The following is a 16,035-nucleotide window of genomic DNA, read 5'->3' on the forward strand; positions in this document are numbered from 1 at the left end:
ATCAGAACCATTCAGGACATAAAATGCCAAAAATCATACACTAATTGGACCAATTTCACACTGTTGTGGTGCCATTCCCTTCACAGAGGGTTGGCATCCAGCATGAATATGTTTTCCCATCTTTAGCACCGAAGACATGTTTATCGATATTTCATTTTTTTAAAATAACTGGTAGGTTCTTCAGTCCGACGAAACTAATTTATAAACAAATTTATACACTACCTGAAAATTAAAACATAACAGAATTACACCATAGAAAGAAATAACTTAATTACAAGTAGAATGACATGTTTTGTTCTTGAAATAACATAATCAGATTCCCATAGGAGGTAATTCTGACTTATAGATCTGAAATGTAGGTTAGGATATTCTTATCTGTAGTAAATCTCTGAATTTACACAGCATCTTGCCACTCCAGATGTTTTATTAGGTTATCATTTATCTTACAAGATACTCTACTTCAATTTATACTCTGTTCCATCAAATCATTAACTTAAATTTACTCCCAAATACACAATAATTATTATTATTATTATTATTATTACGAGTATAGTTTCACCATAGCGTTTAGAAGAGGAAATGTACACTCATCTCCTTTCACCCATAAGCCAACTGAAGAGAGTGGTGGTCCTTCCACTAGAGGCAGCACAATCACCTGAACCAGCAACTGTTGAGACTTGTAATAAGTGTGTTAACATTGTAATACTGGATTGATTGAATGAATGAGTATATGTGTGAACATCAAGATCAGTGTCATAACGAACTGGTGAACATATTAGAATTTCAAAGCTACTCTTTCAAGCATATTTTATTACCACAACAGATCATTGTAATTTAGCATTAGTCATTCATAATTAGTATAAGTAATGTTTTAATATTACTGTATATGTTGTTTTTATGAAGACAAAGGTTCTTCAGCAGCTGAAGATGACCCACATATTCTGATGAACATTTTTTCAACCAACGGGACTTTAACCAGCTAACCACGGTGTCAGACCCTTTAGACTCCAATGCCTTAACGATCGTGGCCACCACGCGAAATAATGGCACCACTAAGAATAATAGTAATACAGCCTGAATATACAGTTCAGTGTGTCATTGATGTAATCGGAACTTAAGTTAACTGACGGATTAGCCAGCTGGACTCGCACCAAAGACAGAGTATCACGCCACCTTGTATCTTGCATTCTATGCTCGATTGGAAAGAGGTGAGGACCTCATTAATGTAAGTACCAAATTTCAAGTATTTAAGAATTTAAATATAAATGTTTATACATTTCTAAATATTTTCAAGTGTGATTTGATAGAATCTGATGATGTTCTTCGAACAACAAAACATATTCTATTTTTAATGAAGTTGTTTTTCAGGTATAGTTATATCATCATATGATTTCTTTTTCAGGTGGTTTACAAATTTATTCCATTCATGAATTACTTTCGATAGGCTGAAGAACCTAACAGTTATACATTAACTGAAGTCGAAACTGAAAAGAAATGGCTTCAAATATCACAAATGATTGATATTTCATCGTTATTTTCTTCCATGTTCTTAGTTTCTGTATAACAATGTTCATCTAGTCATACATAGAACATCGAAAGGAACACACAACAGGATAAACACAATGACAGGTCAGACTGGGAAGAAGAAGAAGATAAAGAAAAAACAAAAGGACAAGGACAGTCTCCACTTTTTCGTAAACTGCCATCTTCAAATTGATGGCTCTCTACTCATCAACCCCAGTTCTTCACCATCCATGTCTTCTCAGTCACTGATGAAGTGTTCCCAATTCCAGCTTCATCATCAGGAGAATGGGTTTTGAACAGTTACAGGGAGTCTATTCTGACTGATCTTGTTAAGATGTGGGAAGTGTAAGATATGAAACCAGATAAATACATGTATGGCAGGCGTGCCAACTATTACACATTATCCTTAATTATTACAGATTTCTCCTCACGATTAAGGTATTACGGTCAAAGGGGAAATTATTACGGAAAAACGACATTGAGAAAAATCATTTCTACTGTAAGAAAGAAAAGAAGGAAAATGAATGGTTTCGAGTATTACTGCTCAATCCTCCTCGTTTCAACATTTGTGAGTGAACAAGGATACTTCAATCGTCATTTACTTTTGCTACTCATCATCATTGTGAAATTCATTGTGAATGAAGGAGCTCTACTCTGCTCTTCTCCAGTAAAAATGTCATGTTATATTATTGCACTATTATGTGTACCTGACAGCATCTCTCCCACAGGAAGAGTTTTCAGTGTTACCGGCAAAAAGCATAAGGAATTCAGGCCTACATCAAGCACATCTACAATGGAATCGTTTTATTGGTCATAAGGCAAAAATATTACAGGGGAAAGGATGCTTCAAGAAAAACAGCTGCTGGGTATGAAAAAAGCTATAAAGAATGTTTTATGACAGAATGGATTGGTAATGTGCAAATCTGACTGTCTAATATGATATACTTTAGAATGGATTTCTGTCGGGAAGGGCAAATTAGGTGTCATTATCGAGAAGGAAGGAGGATGCTTTGGATATGACTAAAATTTTCAGAGGGGAGGTGGGGATTGCTGAAAAGCCACTGCAGAAGTTGGCACCTCCGCATGTATGGTAAGAAGTTGTGTCATCTTATAGAATGAAATTCTCAGCACAAAAGAGTGAAGTGCTGGTAACGACACGAAACAAGAACTGAGCGTATAATGGAATGACATTAGGAGGGGAGCAGATGAAAAGAGCTGAAAGCTTTAAATATCTGGGAAGTGTAATTGAAGAAAATGGAGGAAACAGGATGGAAATCAATGAAAGTGGATTCTTTAAGAGTGTGGGATTGATATGGAACAGGGATGTACCACAGATGACAAGGAATTATCTACAAGACTTATTTTGTGCCAGTTTTGACATATGGATCAGAAACAAGGGTGATGAAAGAGAGGGATAAAAGTAGAATACAAGCAGTGGAAATGAAGTTTCAAAGGTGTCCAGTAGGTTTAACAAGAATGGACAGAGTAAGAAATGAGAGAGTTAGGGAAATGGTAAATGAAGTACCCCTACAGAAAAAGATAGAAAAATAAAGACTGCAGTGGTATTGATTTGTTAAGTGAATGGGAGAAGAGAGGACACCAAGAAAGAGGTTAGAAATGGAGTTGAAGGGAAAGAGACCTAGAGGAAGACCGATGGACAGATGGCTGAAGGGCGTAAAGAAGAGCAACGAGGCAAGAGGAGGGAATTGGACGACAGTGAGAAGAGAAGTGGTAGATGGACAGAAAACGATGTAGAGGCTTATGTTCCAAGCAGACCCAGCCTGTGGTTGGAAACTGCTCCAGATGATGATGATAAATACAGGGAAAAAGGAACAGCCAAAAAGATCAAAATTAACACAGGTGCAAAAAGACCAGAACACAGGACAAACACAAAAGGAGAAAAGGAATGTAACAGGTTAATACAAGGAACAAACAAGAGCAAATCAAATCATAATGAAGCTGGAAAGCAGAAAGAAGCTCATCAAGGGCTGAAAATATACAGACATACAAGAGCTGGGAAACTATGAGACAACAATGTATGAAGATATGGAGATTGACCATGTTCTGTTTTTATTCCTCTTTCTCCCCCTTCCAAGAGTGATCTGTCATTGTGTTTATCCCAACATGTTAAACCTGACCTTTTTACTAGACAAAAATTCAATTAACAAGCCACAAACTATCAGAATATGTTCTGCGTCGCAGACAGTGGTTCTTTGTCTTGTTCTCCTCACAACTATCCATGCTGCTTGTATTTTTGTCTCCCGCATTACTGCCAGTCAATGCAGGTTCACTACAACCAGAATTGTCTGCTGAAAACTGATTTTCAAAAACATCATCAGTGCCTTCAGCCTCGCTATAATAGTTTGACTCGTGCTCAGAATCAGTCGCAACACGCTCCCATTGGTCAGTTTCCATTTCAGTCCTTCTTTCAACCCCAAGTTTCTTTCGCTTCACGCTGAACTTAGCCACATTTGCACGATGCTCTCGAGATGAAAAATGTATTTTCATTCCACCTACGCTGTAGAACTGTCGATTGCATAGGTCGCACGTATGATTAGGAGCCTGAGGGGTTCTTGGACGTGATATGTCGTCCCGTGATTTTGAACCACAAAGGTTAATATGCGACTTAAATCCCTTCAATGTTTTAAACAGTTTGCCACATTTTCCACAGGTCTGTGTAAACTGGCTAATGTGCTTCTTCTTGTGAATAGCAAGTGTCGCTCCATCATGAAACTGCCTGTAACAGTAGCGACAGCTCAGTCGCTTAGGGGTGTTATTTGGGGAATCACAAAAGTGGAGTGCTATTTCAACTCTTGTTTTGAACTCGTTTCTGCAGTGACTGCACTTCAGTAATTTCTCCTTTTTTCCTTCACTGTTACTAACCATAAGTAAGCCATCAGCTGCAGTTGGAGATGCAGGTTTTCCACAACTGTAACAAAATTAAATAAAACTTGAATAAGTCACAAAAAATAAATACTGACCAAACAAAATACACTTTTTTAGTTTATTATCACTAGAGCCCGGGTTTCCATGCAAATGCATTTTCCTAAATAAGCCGGTTACACTTCTGAAACTTTGCAAATATTCGTTTTATGACTAACCAATTTCAAATAACTGTACTTTTTACGTGCACATTTGCATATTTTGGCCTTTCTGGGAGAAAATTCATGCATAATGCATATTTTGAACATTTTGGATTTAATAGCAAATAACTGGACATTTATATTGGATTATATGACTTTTCCTCTGACCGACGCATACATTATGTTAATTTGCATGATAGTGCCTGTTTTGAACATGGGTTTGCAGAATTTGGGACCGTATGCCCACATTATTTGTTTATTATTGAGAGAGAAAGAAAATGTATTCCAGGTATACTACTTCACAACCAAAATTAGATGCATAGGGGTCCTACAATACAGTTAGCCAAGCACTTTCTTATCTGTTGCTTGAATAAATACTGACATTAGCGGGAAGACCCTGCGTCGACCGCTCTAATCCTTAGAAATAAGGAAAAAACTAACCCTAAATTTTGCATTACTAAATGTTATTTCTTTTTTTATTTTCGTCTATGTTAGAGGAAGAAATCAAAACTTAAATCACACTACTGTGACGCCGCGTTACTGAGATAGCAGCTTACAAACCTTAGTTTTGCAGTGAATCCTGTTTTCTTTTCCTGGAATTTCCTACCCCGAACTCCGAACACTCACTGTTCACACGTCTAAGGCCAAAATAATCGAGAAAAGAAGGGAGTTGAAAAAAGTGTGCTGTGAAGGGTTGGTGTCATGTCACCTGTTGAAAGTCTACGAAGAGACCTCGTGTCTAAATTGATTGAGGTAGGGAATTTCTCAGTTAATTTTCAAAAAGAGATAACTTCAGATATACTTCGTCCTAAATGTCTTCATTTAAGTATGAACCTGTCACTTCTTGTGATGGAGAAAGTTCATTTTCTGTGTTCAGGAATGTTCTGTCAGAAAAACAAATGAAGAAAATGTGGAGAAATTAGTTGTTGTACAATGATTCAAAAGGAAGTGGAAATATAAACAATGTTGAGCCAAATTTTGAGAGTGCATATTTTCCAGTTTATTGTGCATGTTGCATCATTTGATGGTGCATGAATGCATGCATATTTTGATATTTGATAGTGCATGGAAATCCGGGTTCCTATTATCACAATCAAATAATTTAAATTTAAAACACTCGTAAAGCAAATGTGTACAGGTACATTTTGTGTTTGAAAACAGAAAAACCACAGCACCTTAACTCCTTAATTACTGATGACAAACTATTGTACCCGGCACTACATGCATGCCTTAAAAATATTAACATTTGTGAACAATTACTCCGATCTAGTGATGTACCTCTCTCCAGTTGCCAAGACTTGAAATCAGAGAAGCAAAAACATGAGAAAGCTCTAAAATGAAAATGTCTAGGCTTGCTGGTAAATGAAGGTATTTCTGTTGTCAGCCTCTGCCTGGAACTTGAGGAATGGGCTTCGTCAGCGATCCTTTGAGGATTGGTGTCATCTTCCACATAAAGGCGTAGAGATCTATAAGGATGATTCCATGACTACACCGAGGATGAATGATAGGGGAGGTCCTCCATCGTCAGAGTGGATTAAGGTAATAAAAATACTATGCAATACATCAGCAGTGAGAATGGTACCAGGGCGTTCACCAGTCTACCATTAAATGTCACCACCCAGGATGTGAAGAACTTGAGACCTGGGCTACTGCTCCAAGGAAAATCTACAGAGGAATATATCCCATCCCAAGGTCCGTTCTTTCATTGCGACGGCCCTGCGGAATTACATAAAATCAGTTTCATGGTCCGTATCGCACTTCAATAGATTCACAATTAAGTATTTATTATTTTCCACCTAGTCAATACAATGATTGCTTAAGGCAATTTAATGGTTAAAAGTGGTACATGTTTCGTATTTTATCAACAACTTCAGCCACATAACACTGTTTAGATGAAAAATATATAAAATTGACAAAGTAATGCTTAAGAGGAAGTGTCCTTAAAATTAACATAAGATTGACAACATTAAAATAAACAAAAACTCAAGAGAAAATATATAAATTATTACTACAATTGAAAGCAGTTGCCAAGGAAACACTTGTACAATATTCCATAGAGAGTATGTCCTAAATGAATATTCTTTTCTTAATAATTCATGAAAAAAGGTCAAATTATAAATTATACAGTTTATAGGTAATTGTCAAAATGAAGAAAAACCAGATATCACAATGTGGTTCTTATTATTAATGCAGATGAAAATATAACTAATTCTTAGTTGTCAATTCTTATTAAGCCTGCTTTCCTTTGGAACAATAACTCCTGTCATTCTTTCACAGTCTTGTGTCTGGTGTAATATTGATGATGAGTTCTTCCTTGCTCTTGCACCTGAGGAGGTGGAGGAGCGGGGGATATAGGTGTGTCAAGAACCTCCTTGCTGCCACCTATACCTTCAACTGAGGAGGAATAAGTTGTAGGGCTATCTGTAGATGGAGAAATTCCTATTCTTTTTTCGTGATCTTTCTCAAGCATTTTCAAATATACTAGAATTTGACAATATAAAGGATGATGATGATGCTTGTTGTTTAAAGGGGCCTAACATCTAGGTCATTGGCCACTAATGGTACGAAATGTAATAAGAAAGGAAAAGTCCAAAATCCTCTGACCAGAATTCAAAACAGATGGATGGATAGGAATTTAAAACAATCAGTGGATTCGACCCACAGTGCCTCACATTCACAGAAACTGACGTAAAAGAATAGTATTACTGACCAAGGGACTGCTGCTAAAGCACAATACTGAATCGATGATGCTTTCAGTCTAAAGGGGTCCAAAATCCAAGTCATCAGCCCGTCATAATGGTACTTATCGCTAGGAAAGTAGAACCATGGTATTTGTCATGTTGCGGTACTAATCAAAAGTAGCGTAGACTCGCGGTATTCCACACATTATGGTACTACTCACAGGAAATGAAATTCACACATGTAATACAGACCTACCGTATTTTGCACATTGCGGCGCCATTTACAGGCAACACAAACCTATGGTGTTCACCAAATAAGTGTACTAACCACAGGGACTCTTACTATCCCGTGGTGTTGCTCATATAGTGGTACTAATCACAGGTACTGTAAAAGCCGACAGTGCACTCTCAGTGGGGGGGATGACCGCACGGTGCTCCTGCGTGCTACTAATCACAAACCTATTTGGTACCTAACACAGTGGTACTATACGCAAGTAAAAGCGAACCATGGTGTTCCCCGTGTGGTTCTAATACAATCATCCCTTGGTCGCCCCATTTAGTTTCCTCTTACAACAGGCAGAAGATACCATGGGTGTATTCTTCGTCTTCGTCGCCCACCCACAGGGGGTCCCTGCGGAAGACAAAGACAGAGGTTCATGAGGAAGTGCATTGCCATTCAGAAAAGGGATCGACCAAGCAAGCAGATATAATCAGCATCAACCATAAGGAAAAGAAATGCCTCCTAGTGGACCCCACCATACGCTTTGAGGTCAACTTGGAGCAGGCATTGGTGGTGAATGAGGAAAAGGGAGCCATCTACTGCCCATGCATCCCTCACTTAAGTGAGAGCTATAATACAATTGGTTACGCATCGGAAGTAAGGTGACTTCTCTCCGGAGCCAGGGGAACTTTGTTTAAGGACAAAAGTTCCTATCTCAAGAAGGTGAGCCCATTGACAAATGTACAACAACTTTCATTAAATAACTTGAAGGATTCGTTTACAAAATTAAACCAGCGTTTATATTCATGTCTTTAGATATTAATGACTCATATTACATTTCTATTACATATTAAAAAATATTGTACTGTACTCCAGATCCTTGTGGTCACCTGCAACTGCAGCCGGATGTCACTTTTGTTGAGAATAAATAAAAAGTAATTTTAGGATTTCTATTACCTGTTAATTATGTGTGAAGTGAATGATTCTTTTATTGTGACAAATGATATTTAGTCATTGTTATGTGTTTATTGTGACAAATGATATTTAGTCATTGTTATGTGTTTAAGTTGACACTGTTTTGCATTTAACCTGTCCTTGTGGGCAGCCCAAACTGTCTGGGAAGTAGCCGAACCTTTCAAATAAATAATAAAAATAAGGGATAATTGTATGTACAGTATTTACGTGCGTGCTATGGGTAGGATATACACGATTGTTGCCAGGACTGTTAACATATAACCTAATTATGGATTAAACGCCATCTCTGTTATTATGGACATTTTCTATTCCATCCCTCCTTGGACTTTCGGAGAGTCACCATTCATCTCAGCAGCCCCGAGAACTATGGATTCGACACTAATATAATTTGTTTTTCAATTATTTTTACGTCATCCACTTGGTCTGAAAATTGGATTTGATTAATATTGGTCGTTTTTGATCATCCCAATCCAAGGGGTGTCTTATCTCCAGATAGCAAGTCATATGTGTACCAAATTTGGTTGAAATTGCTCCATGCGTTCCACAGTTATGTTGGGAAAAAACCCACACACATCTAAATTTATATACAGAGATTAACGCTCAGAAATGTTGCAAGAAGAAACAAATTGCTACCCAGAATTTCCAAGAGTGAATATCCAGCATGAACAAGCAGTAGTACCAAATTCTGATGCTAGTTGACTTTTTAACAAATACTTTTTAATGCTCTTGCTTTTAATGGAATGCCATTTTCAATGAGCATTTTCGGAAATCCCAGCAAAACTGTTAATGATTACACATTATGGAAAACTAAGCTTTAAAGGAACAGATTTCGCACTGACTTAAAAGCATGTGCATCTTTGTGATGGAAATTTGCGAGTGATATAAATAATCACTATATACCAAATATGATTATAGACATCTCAATCGGCTCAATAATGTACCATCACAGAGTGAGTTGAGGCTCTATAGACGGCCCTAGTTCAAGTGAATCCAAACCTGATTGGGTGATGCAGGGTTGTGAGGCTGAAAGTAATGCTATGCATTCGACACAGTGTATGAGCATAATGTGGTTTCTAATTATTGTCCTTGCCAACACATTCAAGGAAACGTGTCACGGAACATAAACACATTTATGCAAATTACATAAATGTAAACTCGAATAAATTTATGTATCTACATGAACATATTACAGCGTCATTGCTGCTGAGAAATGTAAAAGTAAATGTAATGACATAGGCACAAGAGTTATGTCGTTTCTATAAACTGACAGCATTTGTTTTTTTGTTTTTTATAAAGTGCAGTAAAGATACTTATTTTCAGTACTGAAAAATATACCTGATTGTCCATAATATCCAAGAGATTAATTGAGAATTTTCAATAGGAATATCATGTACCCGATTTTTTGATTAGTGAAGGGCTGAAAAACGTCCATTCGGTACTCCATGTAAATCAGCATGTAAAATACCTCCAGTGATACATTTATTGTTTACCCAACAAAATTTATTAAAACTCAGCCATAGATTGCCGATGAGAGATCCGATTTCCTTTGTCATTTTGGTAGAGAAAAACTGAACGTCGAAACTGACACAGGAGCCGAACTGGAGTCAAATCAAAATATCCGAGCACGGTAACCAAGGCCACACAATTAATATTAGTTTCATCTTTATTATTATTATTATTATTATTATTATTATTAATATTACCCGATTTTCTGCACCAAATCATTTCACACTTCTGAAGAGACATGAATGTAACAAGAAATTTGCTGTTCTTGCTGGCGAGGAGTATTTTTGAAACGCGCCTGCCATAGCATGAGCTGATTTGGCCACAAGCACGATCGCAGCCAACCTGTGACCACACCACCTGAAGCGCTTGCAGTGTTCATGATGTCACCCCACAAGAGCAGTCCCATTCCTCAATCAGTTTTCCCATCCCTAATATTGGGGTAATCACATTAACGAGTTTGTAAATAAGGATTATAGATCTCCTCATATGGTTATGAGGATACCAGCGGTTGTAGTAAGGATGTGAAGGAGAGGGCGTATTAGTCATTGGTAAGACCCCCATAAGTGCATAGGATATCAAAGGATATGAGAACCGGAAAAAACCTAAAGGACAACAGCATGATTTGTTCTGGGTGATTTCTGACTTCTGGGTATGAAGCCACCCAGTGATGAAAAAATATTATAAACTTTGGACTGGGAAGATTTGGGAGTAAGAAGACTTAGTTTGACCAAGGAGAACATTACAAGGTGTCAGTGAAGAGATGGCAGGGAACGATAGTAGTGGAAATTTTGACTGTAGGATATGGAGATAATTTTGGAATCCACGAGGACAAACTGGGGTACATATTTGCTTATAGGAAGAGTATTTAGGGATTGGAATTATTTATCATGGGAAATGTTCGATAAATTTCCAAATTCTTTGAAATCACTTAAGACTAAGAAATATATGGAATCTGCAACCTGAGCAATAGTCCTAAATGCAGATCAACGATGAAGATGATTGAACTATGACCAGAACAGCTTTGTGGTCTCTTGTACCCTCCTAACTTTCTTCTGCTTAACCCAGTCATTTGTGAGCTTCCTGGAGCAACCCAGGGTCTTTTTTGGTTTCTGCCCAGTTTAAGACAAGTTGCCCTTCCTGATATTCTTCCCCCTACTTTGTTTCACTTTCTGATTCAGCTGTCCTTCCCAAATTAATCTCAGTGGGGACCTTTCTAACAGGCACACCACCCAGCTGTTTTCACTGAGCACGCGGCTATCATTAAGTAGATATGTGCTAATTACAAAACATTTCAAGTTGCTTTACGTCGAACTAACACATATAGGTCTTACGGTAACGATGGGATAGAAGGGGCTAGGAGAGGGAAGGAAGCGGCCGTGGCCTTAATTAAGGTACATTTATGTGGTGTGAAAATGGGAAAACATGAAAAACCATCTTCAGGGCTGCCGACAGTGGGATTCGAACCCATTATCTTGGAAATGCAAGCTCACAGCTACACGCTCCTAACTGCACAGCCATCTCGCTCGGTTTACGTAATATTATAATATATATTAGAGTCATTGTGTGTTCCAAATTAAACTGTAAATACTGTAAATTATTTAAATGAAAAATCATTATTTTCAGCATAATTGCACAAGTTACATCGGAGTTTAACTGTTTAGCTTATCGCGTAGTGTCATGCACGAGCGGTGTCTGGATTAACGTGGAATCGCATGCGGGCACTTGATTTAGTGGGACGTAACAAATCCACCTGGCACTCCACAGCAACCGAGTGATAATGAACGAGCAGTAGAACACTAAAAGTTCAAAGTACCCTGTTATGTCTTCTTCATGGTAACACCAGAATAGTTCAATTTTGCAGTTAATGTTTACCGGTCTAATATTACTGTTAATGCCCCGGAGGGGGGAGTAAATTGAAATTTTATCGAATTGATTTTTTTTACATCATATTCCCTGCCCGGCTACACATTTCTGCCACCCAGCTGATGAAAATTTCTGGAGAGAACACTGAACCTACAGTATTTACCATTTGTTGGTCATGCTTCCTGTCATCCACATTACGTTCTCACCTGTTACTTTGCATGTCGTTCCCCCACATAGGATTTTCAATCAAATAATTCCCCATTAGCATCACCCCTTCTAGGTCCGGAAACTCCAAAAACATAATGTTGCCTATTATCTTTAGAGAAGAACCTTGCAAACAGAATGTTTCATGTTTCTCATCTTAGAACATAATTAACACTTTCCCTAGAAAAAAGATAACAGCATTAACAATTATATTTCCACTTTTTGATGCTTTTAAATATTGAAATTGTAACCTGACCGTATTCTGGATCTGAATGGTCACCCTCATGGAACGACCGACGATTTCTTTCTTTCTTTAACAAGTCTCTCTCTAGCTTACAAATTCTTCTCTCACAAGTATGAATATTCCCCCCCACCTACTGATTCTATCCTGTGTCCACAATAAACTCTCCAATTTCAGGATGAAATTTCTGCATCTTCTCAGCCATTTTTCAACTACTACAATGACTCCCAGACATTTTCCCCCAGTCCAAATTCCCATTCATTTTTCCAGAATACAACATACTCAGCTCGGTTGGGTAGATGTCATATCAATAAATCGCCACTGATCTACATTTTGGGCAGTCATCCAGACGGCAGATTACCTATTAGTTGTTTTAAACAGTCTTCTCCTAAATAATTTCAAAGAATCTGGAGATTGATTGAACATCTCCCTCGGTAAATTGCGGTAGTCCTGCATGATAACTCATATTCATGTCTGCAGTTATATATACTCTTCCTTCGGTTGTACCCACATGTCTATCCAATGCGAATTCCACAATCATGGTTCAAGTGTCACTCTCTTCCTCTTGCAGTTAAGTCAAAGAAGTATAAAAACCTGGATGGTGTTTCCTGAACATCACTTGCAGACAAATATGGAATCCTTGCGACAGATTTTTTTCGGTCTTCTCTTTTCTTAACCTATTCAAGTACTATTTGTTGGAATAAATATTTGACCTAGAATACCATTTTCTCAGGGTTTACTCTGAGAAGTCCTTAGCTGTATGGAATACCATAAAACACTTCTCGACATGTAGGGTCATCTTGCATTTATGGTATTCAAAAGACTTTAATTCCGCAACCCACGGGCAGTGCAGACTTTGCATTTCCTTGGTGGAATTTTTTTTACTGATGTTGGTGGTATTTTGGATGGAAAAGGTCTCCACTGCTTCTCCTGAAGTCTTAGTAGTGTTTACCCTGGGCTTGGACGTCCTCTAGTTGTGTAAGAGGGCAACACAGCACTTGACAACAGCTGCTCAGCTAAGTTGATTCCTACAAGCGTTGAGAAGGTAATGAATAACACTGGCAATCAATACAGCCATATCCAACATATAAAAATACAATTTCTTGTATTCTTTTACGTATTTCCTCATAAATGGGAATGATGCCAGCCGCTGATCGTGAGAATCTACCCCACCCATTCCACAATTGTATTCAGTGACAAGATCGGGTTTCATCTTCTTTCTACCATCATGCCTTTTCACCTCAACAAAATCTGGCCTACCGTGAAGTGCAGAAACCATATGAACTGCCTTCTTGTCTACCCATTTCACTGCTAAAACCCCATTACTGGACAAAAATGTAAGCTCGTCCCTTCTCAGTTTTGTGTCAGCAAGATCCTTAGGCATGAACTTCCTGTCTGGCCTAGCTGTTCCAAATGCATAAGGCTTGTTATACAGCAGATGTCTAAAAAGTATGGGAGAAGCGTCCCAGTTGTCCATGTACAGAATTCTCCAACTACCTAGAAGTTCTCTGCACATTTCCATTACTACTTTCTCACTTGCAAGAAATTAGGACTTAGTTCCAGGCACATCAACATCACTAACCTTCCTAGTATAAACCTTGAATCTCCAGCAGTAACCATTGTCTGATGAACAAACCTTGTAGATTTTTATGCCAAAGCTAGCTCTCTCTGATGGATTGTATTGTATGCAGGATAATCTACCTTTGAACTTCATCAAACTCACATTGATGCAAACTTTTCACCAGGCATGAACACTCTCTGAAACCTCTCTGAAAGTAATTAACTTTCCTGAGTTTATCACCCTCTGTACTAGGAGAATCAGTGGAGAAGAGGAATTTACTGATGGATTCTATCTCTTGAATGGCATAGTTTCCCCAAATATCGGGGAATTACCCTGTGTTTGGACCAATTATCCTGTAATGAAGGCTTCCAATTCTGAGATGGCAAAATACATAGGGCCTTTATTTCATCAGCAGTAACAGGAAACCAGTGCTTCTCTTCATAAAAATTATTCAGTCCAGCATCCTCGGCAGCAGACTCCAAAAATAAATTAGTATAAGCATTGGTTTCTCTGGTTCCTTGCTCTCAAAACTGTTAAGTCAGGAATACATTCACTACTTCTAATTCACTAGGAGCTCCTCCTGTCTCTGAATTACAGCATCAATTTTGCCAATAACACTGCAAATATTATTATTTACGTGCTCCCATTGCCACTTATTTTTGTCCGAAATACAACCAAAAACAGCTGGTGATACACTGCCGGCAAGCTTGACATTCAACGGCGTTCTTGCCAGTAGAAGAGTAATTTGTTCATTGTCACTGACAAAGTCATCACTGTCACATGAACTGTCATTTCCAACCCAATCTTCATCACTTATGTCAAGTTCTATGTCACTTTCTTCTAAAAATTTAAGTATCTCTTCTTCCTTATTTTGCTTTGAAGCTGCCACCTTGATATGCATCTGTCAAAGCCATGGATGCTTAGATATTCAACTCGTACACATTATTTTCACAGCAAATATTCCAAGGAAATCATATATGTTAAATGTTCTGCCATCTATGGAGAAGCTCTCGTACTAATACAAAGTTGATAAACAAAAGACAGCAGTCAAGACAGTGTTCATGAACACGCGTGGTATCAGGACGGATATCTCTGTCTTAGTACGAGAAGATACGGCATAGCTCTTTGTACGGGAATGGGTTAATGCGGATCTACACTTCTTCCACAATATATCATACATAGCGAGGAAGTGCAGCTTCAATCAATCAATCAATCAATCAATCAATCAATCAATCAATGTTGATCTGTATTTAGGGCAGTCACCCAGGTGGCAGATTCCTTATCTGTTGTTTTCCTAGCCTTTTCTTAAATGATTTCAAAGAAATTGGAAATTTATTGAACATCTTCCTGCTTAACTGGAAATAAGTGGATGAAGGAAGATAGACAATAATTTTGTCACCCTACAAAGCACCTCTGACGTACCCATATGGGGTCGCGCCACAATAGGAATTAAGGAATGAACGGTGGACTACGCACGTACTTAAATAGACGGCCAACAGATGGCAGAAAGAGGATTTATACAGCTTCGAAACACACACTTAGTGCGCACCCAAATGGGTTCGCACAATTCTTGATTTCGAACGAATGTATGACCCCATATGGGGACGTGAAGTTCAAAAACTCAACGTGTTGAAGTTGGAATTATTTTTCTAATCTACTTGAATACAGATATTTTTGGATATATTTGACATCGCATGTTATAAAACTCATACTGTATTGATGGCTATCACTTTTGATACAAATAAAAAAGTCATATACTGTCCTACTTTTCAGTACAAAAAAAAATTTAGAAAGATATTTAACATGTTAAGTGCCAAGCTACTCCCTTTGAATGTGAGAGCACTCAATATATTGAACATCAGATCCCCATATGGGGTCGTATGTTTGTTCAAAACCGAGAACTGTGAGAACCCACTCGGGTGCGCAGCAAGTGTGTGTTTTGAAACTGTTTAAAGCTTCTTCCTGCCATCTGTTGGCCGTCTATTTAAGTAAATGCACAGTCCACCTTTCATTTGTCCATTCCTGTTTTGGTGCGACGTGTTAACGAGGAACTCACTAACGAGGTTTCACTGTATACTAACAAGGGGAAAGGAACAAATAAGTGAAAAATCGAGTCATATACAGAAAGATAAGGACACACAATACAACTAAGATGACATCAGACACTTCCCACATCA

At 38.0% G+C, this 16,035-nt stretch overlaps 1 protein-coding gene across 3 annotated transcripts in view; it reads right to left on the minus strand.

Moving 5' to 3' along the window:
* Window positions 1–3,287: 3,287 nt before the first annotated feature.
* LOC136875033 (zinc finger protein 362) overlaps window positions 3,288–16,035 on the minus strand; it is a 76,766-nt gene continuing 64,018 nt past the window's right edge. For all 3 annotated transcript variants that reach the window (XM_067148755.2, XM_067148754.2, XM_067148753.2), the window contains one exon: window positions 3,288–4,453. In XM_067148755.2, coding sequence (XP_067004856.2) covers window positions 3,682–4,453 — 772 coding nt within the window. In that variant the 3' untranslated portion in view covers window positions 3,288–3,681. The remainder of the gene's footprint in view (window positions 4,454–16,035) is intronic.

This window comes from Anabrus simplex, chromosome 5 (genome assembly GCF_040414725.1).
Source record: "Anabrus simplex isolate iqAnaSimp1 chromosome 5, ASM4041472v1, whole genome shotgun sequence".
Taxonomy (NCBI): domain Eukaryota; kingdom Metazoa; phylum Arthropoda; class Insecta; order Orthoptera; family Tettigoniidae; genus Anabrus; species Anabrus simplex.